The following is a 10,480-nucleotide window of genomic DNA, read 5'->3' as shown; positions in this document are numbered from 1 at the left end:
TCACTAACCTATGGCCAGGTAGGTTTCATTTACTCCTCCCCCTCCAAAAAGAGTTAGGGGCTGTTTAGGCTCTTTGCCAATGGCTCCAGCCCCCACTTTTGGTGTTTACCCGGGTTTAGGGGGTGGAATTCCTTAGCCCACCCTTCCCCTTTTTTGGCCATAACAGTTATGGGCTTTTTGGCTATTTCAATTACTCTCCCTCCCCTTGTGGGCCTTTTCCCCTCCAGCCCCACTTTGGGGTGGGGAGGGGGAAACTTTTCATTCATAAAACAAGTATTTTGTCCAATTTGGGCTTGTTCCCGGCTCTGGCACCTCCCCGGGCCTCCCCTCTCTGAGGGGGGAAATTACCTAGTCCTTCGGTCGGTAAACCCCTTGGGTTCTGGGCTCCTGGCCCCAATCTGGGGAACCTGCTTCCTTCTGTTCCGGTCCCTATGCTTCCCATCCGTCTCCCTTTCCCCTGTCAAGGGAAGGGCATCCCTCATTCAATTACAAGAGAAAGTTTTCTGGAAAACCCCCGGCTTTTTCTTTAAAACAAACCACCAATAAGGGGGGGCGGCTTTATTAAGTATTACAAAATAAGTTTTCCTAAAACTTCAGGAATTTTGTTAACCCCCAAACAAAAACACAAGCAGGAAAGGGTTTTTAGGGTCCCCCACAAAAACGGTTAACTACAACTTCCCAAAGTCGGGGATCCCCTTTTTGCATAGGAAACCCTGAGTCCCCGTTAGCAGTTTGGTTTTTGGGTGTAAAAGTCCATTTTCTTTCATTTTCCCCTGCCCAACCCGGGGGTTTTGGGGTTTTTGGGGGGCCCCCCTTCTCTCTGTGCCTCATTCACCAAATGAAGATTGGGAGGCTGGGTAATTTGAAACTTCCTCCCCCCTGGTCCCACCCCAAGGTTTCCGGCCCCGGCAGGAGTTAAAGGAGGGGAGCCGGGGGAGGGCCCCAAGAAGGCTGGGGGGGCGGGGAGGGGGTCTCTGCTCACTTTGCCTCTGTCAGACGCTCCTGTGCCCTGCAGTCTGGGGTCGTGGGGATGCTGAGGGAAAGGGACCTGGAATGGGCAATGGTGCGGCTGAGAGGAAAGACAGACACGAGAGAGTGTGGCAGGGATGGGGATGGGACAGAGACCCCCCTTAGAACAGGGGATGTCGGCGCTGGGAGGGCTTGGGCAAACGCGCACTAGAAATTGAAAGGAAAGGGGCGGGCGGAACAGAGAATGCCAAAGTTGGGAGGGGCCTTCAGAACAGGGGACGTCAGAGGTGTCTGTGGAGGACCCTTAGAACGTGGGATGCCAAGGGCTGGGCGGAGGCCCCGGACCGAAGCGGAGGGAGGCGGCCACCGGGTGGGGGACACCAGACGGGCCTTCCCCAGGGAGGCCCCTGGAACATGGAACACCGGAGGGAAACAAAGGAATGCGGGGAAGGACTAGCGCCCGGGAAGGGCCAGAACGAAACCTGGGAGAGGACACCTAGAACATGGACCGTGGGACATGGGGAGCACAGGCCTGGGGGAGGTGCTGGTGCCGTGGAATGGAGGTGGGCGCTCGGGAACACGGGCGGGAAGGAATAGAACCGGAACAGGGGGGAGGGTGTTCAGGGTGCAGCCCCGGGAGAACCCCGGGCGGGGGCGGGGGAGGGAAAGGCAGGGGGGGAACCCCTCCGGGGCCGTTCCCGGCGGCCTTTGGCAGGGCGCGGGCGGTGGGACTCCGGCGTTGCCGGGCGCCGCCGGCGGGCGGCGGGCGGACGCCGGGATGGGCCGGGGGCGCGGGGCGGGCGCGGGCCGGCGGGGCGGGGCGGAATGGGCGCCCGCGGCGGCGGCTGCTGCGCGCGGCGGCTGCTGCTGAGGGCGGCGGCGGCGGCGGCGGCGGGCCGGGCGGCGGCCCGGCCTGGCGGGGGAAGGAACCCTCGGCCTCGGCCTCGGCCTCGGCGGCTGCTCGGGCTCGAAGGCGGCCTCGGCGGCGGCGGCGGCGGCGGCCTGGGCGGGCCCGGGCTCGGGCCCCGCGGGCTCCATGGCCCCGGGGCGCTGAGCGCCCGGCCCGGCCCCGCCTCGGCTGGCAGGCAGCCCGGGGGCGGCTTCGGCCTCGGACCCGGCCCCGGCGGCCGAACAATGAAGCTCCTGAAGCCGACCTGGGTCAACCACAATGGTGAGTGAGCGAGCGGGCGAGCGGTGACAGCGCGCGGGACGGGGCCCGGCCCGGCGGCGGCGGGAAGCGGGGCCGTTTGAAAAAGGCGCCGCTGCCGGCTCCCTGCAGCCCGGCCTCGGACCCCCGCCCCCCGCTCCCCGGCCGCGGGGGGGGCGGGGAGCGCGCTCGGCCCCAGGGGGGGCGGCCATGCGGCCCGAGCCGGTGGTCACCTTCCCCCGGCCCGAGAGCGGCGCTGCCCGGGAAGGGAGGCTGCCGGAGGGGGCGTCAGCGGGCGGGAGCGCGGGCAGAGCGCCCCCTGCGGGCCGGGCGCGGGGACGGCTTCCCCGCAGCCTCGCGGGCCGGGAACTTTGGCCTTGGGCCTCCCGGGATAAGCGAGAGGCGGGAGCAGCCGGAGCCGCTCCGCGGGAGGCGCCGTTCTCTGCCGGGAACGCCGCCGGGCCGCGCTGGGACAGGCGCCCGGGGCTACCTGGGAGAGGCGGGACTCCGCGCCCGGGGGCCCCCCAGGCCCCTGCGGAGGCCCCGGGCCGGAGGCCCGGCCTCCTCTCCCACTCGGGCCGCGCGCAGAGGCCATTGTTCCCCTTGTGAGCGGCCCGGCCTCGTTCCTCTGCAACCCCGGAGCTGACAGGCTGCGTCCCCTCCCGGCCGTCCCGGCCAGCTCGGCCCGGGGGCCGCCTCCCCCGCGGAGGCCGCCTCCCCCGCGGAGGCTTCCCAGACTGGGAACGCTCCGCCTGGGCCCGTTCTGGTGGGAAGGCCCCGGGAGCTCGCCCGGCAGTGGCCCAGGGGCGGCCGGGCCGCCTTGTCCCCGGGGCTGCCCCCCGGGATGCTGAGGCGGGGGCTCCCGAGGCCCCAGGCCCCGGGGCGCCGCCTGAGCCCCGGAGGGGCAGGGACCGGACCCAAACGGGCCGCCCGACCAGCAGCCCAGCTGGGACTCGGGCTCCCGCCCCCTGACCCCGGTCCCTTCCGGGAAGCTGTGGCCCTTCGGGCAGGTCCTCCAGGTGCGGCCTCTGGAGACCCTTGTGGTGTGCAGGCAGACCTTTAGTTCTTTCAGGGCCGGGCCTGCCCGGGATTTCCTGCCTCCGGCCCGGGATCAATAAGTGCCGGCCAATAATGAATGGCCCGGAATGGCCGCGATTATCTGGTTTCCATTCATTTATTCAGAGGTGAATCCGGCTTTGCAGGGCACTTGGAGGGATAGGAGAGGCACGAAAGGCACCGGGTCTGTCCTTGAGAAAGCTGTCCCGGGTGTGTCACGGATTCAGGATTAGGCCGGGCGTCCCCTGGGCCCTCCCGGAGCGTGGTGGGCTGCCCTGGCCTAGCCGAGCCCCACTCGGTTCTTAGCTGGAAGGACGGCCCAGTCAGCCTCCGGGGCCTTCCTCTGTGCTTAAGCTTAGCACGGTGGGTGCCGCCCGAACTCCCGGGCCTCATTCTCACATCTGTCAGCCCGTGTGAGAGCCGCTGCCACACTGTGGGGGGGGGGCTCCCCATCACCGGCTCGCCCCCGCGAGGTTACCGCCGGAGCTCAAAGGTGGGTCTTTGTTTCTGGAGGAAGGTGGGCTGAGACCAGCCAGAGGCAGACAGCCCCCACTCCAGCCTGTCAATCTTCCGGCCCCTTTCGCTGTCCCGGATCCAATTCCCATGGTCCCACCTCGATTGACACGGGTGGAGGCACCCCCACCCCTTTTTCCCCCGGGAACAGGGTTGAACTCTTGAGGATTAAAAACTGGATTTGGAGTTAAGGCCTTTCCTCTTGTTCTCATGGCCTCATTTTCACTGCTGGGGTTGCCCAGGAGGTTTGGGGCCTTTCCCCTTGGAATTTTTCGAGGTTTGGGGGGGCCTGCAGTTTGAAAAATGTTTTCAGGTGAAGGAGTGAGGCCAACTTTGAAAAGGGGCTGGGAAGAGGTTCTATGACAGTTTGAAGAGCCGGGAAAATTGGTTCTCCTGACAGAGTGGGCCCAAGGGAGCCCTGGGAAGGCGTCTCCCCCTTTGGCGAGTACTCCAATTTTAGACCGTGAAGGCCTCCTTTTTTAGCTCAAGGAGGTTCCCCTTCATTTCAGGAATCCATTTCGTGGGCCCGAATTGGCTGGAAGGGGTTTCCTCTGTTGCAAAACTCAGGGAAAGTGAACTAAAAGGCTGTTAGCCCCACTTTGCGTGAATCCTTCCTCTTCCCTCCCCCCTCCACTTAAAAGGAAAGCTTTAATAAGGCCCCGCCCCCAAAGGTCCTGTAAGATTTGAAAATCCTTCCTCCTTCCCCTTTTTCCCTTCCCACAATTTATAAAAAGTTTTTAATTTACGCCCCAAAGGCCAAAAATGGGAAGGTTTGGTTCTTTTTTTATTTTTTCCTTTAGTTCAATTTCCATAAGTAATTAAACTTTGGCAGGGCACGATTTGGCCCAAGAAAAATGGGAATTTTAGGACACAGGAAATTTGAAAAGGGTGGAGGGTTTCCTTGAGATGCATCTGAAGCATTTATTAATGCCGGTGGCAAAGGCTGCACAGAAATACAAAGGCAAAACCCAAAAAGTCCCTACCCTCAAAGAGTTTATTTTCCCTTGCAGGACACTTGAGGAGCAGACATCATTAATAGCCCAGGGATCAGGGATGGGTTTCTTGGAGGAGGTGCATCTGAGCCCCACCTTGACTGAGGATAGGGTTCTGAGAGATGGGCATAAGGTCCAGTTTGGACTATAAGAGTCACAGAAATAAACCAGGAAAGGAGCATAAAGACAGTTGAGGATCTTAAAAGCCAAGGAAGGCTGAAGAAGAGTTTATAGTTTCTCTTAGGTGCTTTTAAAAATAACTTAAATTCAGGTTTTCTCTCTTAATATCTCTGTACTTTTTAAAAACTTGTTAAATTTTCTCCCAGTGTCCTTTTTGACTTGAGAAACTTAGTAGCTGCAAAAATGTTGCTGAAATATCCTGCAAAAGGTTCCAGAAGCAGCGTGCCCAAATGCTTCTCTTGTCAGGTCTGGCCCACTGTGAAATCAGGTGTTTGTCACAATTCCTGCCCCTTAAAGGATGTGTTAAGCTATGGGGTCAGTGGCAAGAGGGATTTATTTCTGTGTTTTTCCATATACACAGCCCATAAATGCAAGAGAACATACAGAATGTGCACCTGGAAGATGCTGGTAAGCATTCTCTTGTTCTCAAGTCAGAAACAGGGGCCTGTATTTAGGTGTGTGGTAGGAGCTTAGGACTCTGGCAATGGCAAGTAGTGGACGTTTAAAAAACCAGAAGATAGCATGATGGGTAATACAGGCAGAATCGATCAAAGATTTTCTGGGTGTATGTAATGACTTCAGACTTGGTGATGGCCACGCTTTCTGGGTTCTTGTGGACGGAGTGACTGGACAAAGCCTAGTCCTGTTTGTGTCTTCTTGGATCTAGAACTACTGGTTAAAAAACCCTTGAGGGTGATGTTATTCCAGGCTCTCAGGAACAGTTCAGACTGAGGACCTGTCAGCTTTCTGGGTATCCCAGGACCAAGTCCTAACATTTCCCTTCTGCTCCGAGTTCTATAGTTCCTGACTTGGCTTGGGTCTGAGCAACATAACTGTAGACTTGTCCTGGGTTTGAGTTCCAGTAGACAACCATCAATTGGAAAGCTCTGCAGGTTCAGATCCATAGAACTGGAGGCTTCCTTTACACTGGGCTTCTTGCTGCGGTAATTCTGCTGCAGGGGTCAGACACGGCTGAGACCCCACTCGGTTGCTTCTGTACTTGTGCTATACTCTATATACACGCTGAGACCAGTGACTGCCATCCCTAGGTGGAGATTCCTCCCTCAGTCCCCATCAAACCTGTCACTCAACACTGCGTAACGGGTGACAGAGCTGCCAGTTGGCGCCTGTTCCTGTTTCTCAGTGTCCAGCCTCTCTGTACCAACTTGTGGTACCCTGCCGCAGGAAGGCCCTCAGTCCTGCAATGCTCCTGGCTAGATACCAACCTCTGTTTCCCTCAGCCAGCCTGGGCTGGGAAAATGACTCACTATGATTTTTCCTCGGATTTCCTCATCAGGTGTGTTTTCTAGATCTCTATAGGTGAGCAGATATGGGGGAGAGGTGGATTCTACTGCATCTTGCCACTCTGCCATCTTGGCTGGTTTTAGGAAAAAATATTTTCAACTTCTTGGCTTTCTCTTACTCAAATACTCTAAGGATCTGTGATCTCACTGATATGGAAATTTCCTCTAGATAATCAGATTCCTGCCCACCCATCTTATGCAACTTTAGTTTCACCTAAAGAACTTCTATCCTGTGTATTGGAAGACTTCCTCACTTCTGGTATCTCAAAGGTATCTGTGTAGAATTAGGGCTGTCCCCCAGGTATCCTCTTGTACTGAGCTGGGCCTTTTCTTTCTTATCACACAGTTATTTGATGAGATCTGCTCATTCTAGGCCCTGAATTTCCTCATTCATCCTGTGTTCACACCTGCTTTCACTGCCATTACCCGTAGTTTTTGGGAGGCTGTGGTAGACCATGTCTTGTTGTACAACTAGGCCAGCAGAAGGCTGTCATTACAGAGAGAGACTCCTGCTTTCATGGATTGGCAGCAGTAAAGAAGCTTTGCGGTCTCCCGCTTCCCAGTCCACTTTTCGCTTGTTAAAAAGGTGAACAGGATTTTTAAAGCTTTTTTTAAACTAGATTTTTCTTGTATGGCTCTCCTCGAGAACAGGATTGGGATCATCCCCATGATGCCTTACACATAGAGATGCTCAAGAATGTTTCGTGAATGGATTTGTAAAGTTCCTCAGTTTCCTGCTAGTTGAGGACTGGTCCTGGAACAACATCCTAAGGCTCAGTCTGGATGCAGATAATCACTTTGAAATAACCGAGAGTTGTTTGTAATTTCTGTTAACATGTCCTATTCCTTCTGGTTTAGTTCCTTTTTCATGCTGGGAAGAGGTCTTGAGTGGTTCTAGTGGATTGGAGCAAAGTTAGAATTCCAGAGGAGGGCAAAAGGATCATTTCATTTTATGAGGAGATGAAGTTGGAAGGAATGTGGCGCAGAAGCTGCTACTGATGGCTGGAGAGCTGCTGGCTCTTGATTCCGGCCTGTTGGTGATCAGGGGATCTTCATGTGATCCCAAGTCAGACTCCTTTCTTCCCGTTGTCTCATTTGCCATTGCTGCTTCTGTGCTTCTGGCCGGTCTCGGCCTACCTTAAACAATTTATCGCTCAGTCCAGCCAGTAAATTCGTCTTGTTTGCTAATTTGCCCGTTCCAAATGGTGAAAGCGAGCCATTACTAAAACCAGCCAAGAGCTTAAAGATGGCCGTGTAGATGGAATTAATCAGCTGAGAATCGGTCGACTTGATTTTAATTGATATATTGTGTTTTAAATTACAAGAAGAAATAGCAGAAGCAAGAGTAACAACAAAAAGCCCTGAAAAACTTATAAAACCCCAAGTGACTGTGAGCCCACATGGAGCTCAGCCCTTCTGTTATTTACTGATTGTTAAAAAAAAAAAAAAAGTCCCCACTGCAGTTTAATAAGGTAGGAGCAAAACTGGCAGGGTTTGCTTACAGGGTTTGGGGATTTTTTTTTTTTTTTAAGAAAGTCCATAGTTTTGATATTCTGAAGCATCCATTTAGTCCAAGTCCTCTCTTTTAAAAAAAAAAAAAATTTTGTTTTAAAAAATTCAACAAAAATCTACCTTTTCTTTCTCTCCTCTTCCGTTATTAAAATACATATTGTCAAGTAAAATAAACGTTTGTTTTGGCCATGTCCAAAAGAAATCTATAGAGAGGGAGAGCTCCTCGGTCAGAGTTGGGAGCTCACTGCCTTCGACCTCCCCGTTCTTGGGCCTCGAAGGCTCCCATCCCTACTTTGATCAGTTTCAGGAAATGGAGGCCCAGAGGAGAGGGGAGACCTGCCCAGCATCAGGCAGTCAGATGGGCTGACTCCCTCAGACTGTTTGGAACAGCCTGGGTTCCTCAGGTGGGGAGCCTTGCCCCCCACAGGGTAGGCCTCCCAAAGAGGGAAGAAATGGTCCAGGAGAACAAACCTCTTGATGCTGAATCCCCAAGGAGGAAGAGCCCCTTTAGAGTACTTGGAAAGTAGTTCTGGAAAAGCAGAGAACACTTTACAAGTCCCAGAAACTCAAGGGGAGGCATTTGGAACGTTCCAAGTCCTGTCCCTGGAGGTTCCCACCCGGGACTGGTGGCCAAATCTCTTTGTTCCTCTCTCTGGGCCTCAGTTTTCTTGCTTTAAGCTGCCTTCTAAACCTTTGGACGTTGTGTGCCACTGGGGGTATCATTAACTCTTAGGGGACCCCAGCACCTGCTCTGGGAGGAAACCAGTGGTTGTGAACTACCTGCTTCCCACTGCTTGAACCCCCTGGGGTCTGAGTTTGTGCTGTTCAGCTGAAGTAGAGTTCACTAGCTGAGCGCCCTGTGGCCTGCCCTTTTCCCCATGTGGCCTTCATCCTGCTCCTTTATGCAGAGAAGCTTCCCGTGGCCCTTAGTCATATACCCTCAAGGCCTAGCATAGTTCCTTAGAATCACAGATTTAGAGCTGGCAAGGAGCCTGAGAGGTCATAAGCCCTAGTCCCTTTTGAGTGAAGAAACTGAGGCACTGAGGAGTCCCATGACCAGGGCTCTACAGCTGCTGCTAAGTGAGGCTGGATTTGAACTCGGGGCCTCCTATGCTTTAACTACTCCACACCACTCAGATGTTTAGTAAATGTTGAATTGAATTTGAACCAAAGACCCCTTGAAGAGGGAGGAGGTTGGGAAAGCCGTTCACAAGACGGTGAAAATGAGAAGGGGTTGGTGCAGAAATTACTTATTGTCACGTGTTTCTTGTGGTATAACTGAGGACCAGCAGGTTGCTCTGCTCTCTGGGGGCAGCAGGACTGGTTTCATAAAATAGTGGTTGTGAACCTGATCTTGGAGATCCTGGGATTCTGACGGCCACCCTGAATTTAGAAGATTGTTTTTGAGGCCTTTTTAGCACATTTGGGGTGGATCACGTGCTAGACCTAAGTCCGCTCAAATGATTCCAGTTCCATCTTTGACACTAAATAGCTGCTTGACTCTTGGAGACCACATCACCTCTCTTGGCCTCAGTTTCTCCAACCTGATGGTCTCTGAGGTCCCTTCTACCTCTAAAGTGATGTTCATGTGGTCCTCTGTTAATTTGCCAATTTTTCAGCAGCAAACAGGTGCTGCTCTTTACAAGTGAGTGTTACTGGGTTCATGATGATTTGCTGGGCTAACCTTTCTGAGACAAAACTCCTTAGTTGTTAAGGCCATTTTCTTGAAAATAATTGAATTGAATTTTTTCTGATTACTTCTTTTAATTAAAATTTTTTTCAACTAGCAAAATCCATCTTTTCTCTCTACCACAATTTCTTCCTGCCCAACAGACTTGGGGGGAAAAACCTCGTAAACACAATCCCTGTTACAGACATATATGGTCAGGTAGAACAGAATCACTGTTGCTCATATCCAAAATGTCTCAGTCTGTGTCCTGAGTCCTGTGTCAGGATGTCAGGAAGTGGGAAACAGGTTGAATCATGAACTCTCTGGTATTATGGTTTTATGGTTAGCAATTTGCACTCATTAGAATTCTTATGTCTTTCAGAGTTGTTTATCTTTTTTCTTTTTTTTTTTTTTTTTTTGGTTGAGGCAATTGGTTAAGTGACTTATCCAGGGTCACACAGTTAGGAAGTGTTAAGTGTCTGAGGCCAGATATGAACTCAGGTCCTCCTGACTTCAGGGCTGGTGCAGAGTTGTTTATCTTTACTGTGGTAGTGTTACTGTATGTATTTTTCTCCTTGTTCTGGTCACTTCCTTCTGCATCAGTTCACACAAGCCTTCCCGGGCTTCCCTTTGTCATATCACACACAGCTGTATTCTATCACCTTCATAGACCATTCTTCACATAATGGGCACTCAGTCTTCAGTTTCCAGTTCTTTGCTATCACAAAAAGAGTTCCTATAAATGTTTTTGTCCAAATGGATCCTTATCTTCTTTTGTTGTTCTTTTTGGGGAATGGACCCAGTCCATATGGTGAAAAGTCCTAGGGGTGAAAAGAAGCTCTGCAATTTATTAGCTTTGAGGGTGCAGTTACAAATTTCTTCTCCAAATGTCTGGACCAAGGAAGAAAGGTCCACCCACCTTATATTCATGCACCTGTTTTCCCTGAAGTCTTTCCAGCATGTTTCTTTTTTAAAACTTTTATAATATTTTATTTCTCCAAATACATGCAAAGGTAGTTTTCAACATTCACCTTTGCAAAACTTTGTGTTTCAGATTTTTCTCCTCCTCTTGCCTTTCCTCCTTCACCAAGACAGCAAGCAATCCAATATAGGTTAAACGTGTAATTCTTCTAAACGT

General features: G+C 52.9%; 1 protein-coding gene across 1 annotated transcript in view; it reads left to right on the top strand.

Moving 5' to 3' along the window:
- The first annotated feature begins 1,974 nt into the window (after positions 1–1,974).
- Positions 1,975–10,480, top strand: part of LOC100920800 (protein HIRA) — a 69,304-nt gene continuing 60,798 nt past the window's right edge. Inside the window, exon 1 of the mRNA XM_031948974.1 lies at positions 1,975–2,140. Coding sequence (XP_031804834.1) covers positions 2,104–2,140 — 37 coding nt within the window. The 5' untranslated portion in view covers positions 1,975–2,103. The remainder of the gene's footprint in view (positions 2,141–10,480) is intronic.

Source organism: Sarcophilus harrisii, chromosome 1 (assembly GCF_902635505.1).
Source record: "Sarcophilus harrisii chromosome 1, mSarHar1.11, whole genome shotgun sequence".
Classification (NCBI taxonomy): domain Eukaryota; kingdom Metazoa; phylum Chordata; class Mammalia; order Dasyuromorphia; family Dasyuridae; genus Sarcophilus; species Sarcophilus harrisii.
Note: the sequence above shows the minus strand (reverse complement) of the source record. Positions and strands in the feature narration are given on the sequence as shown.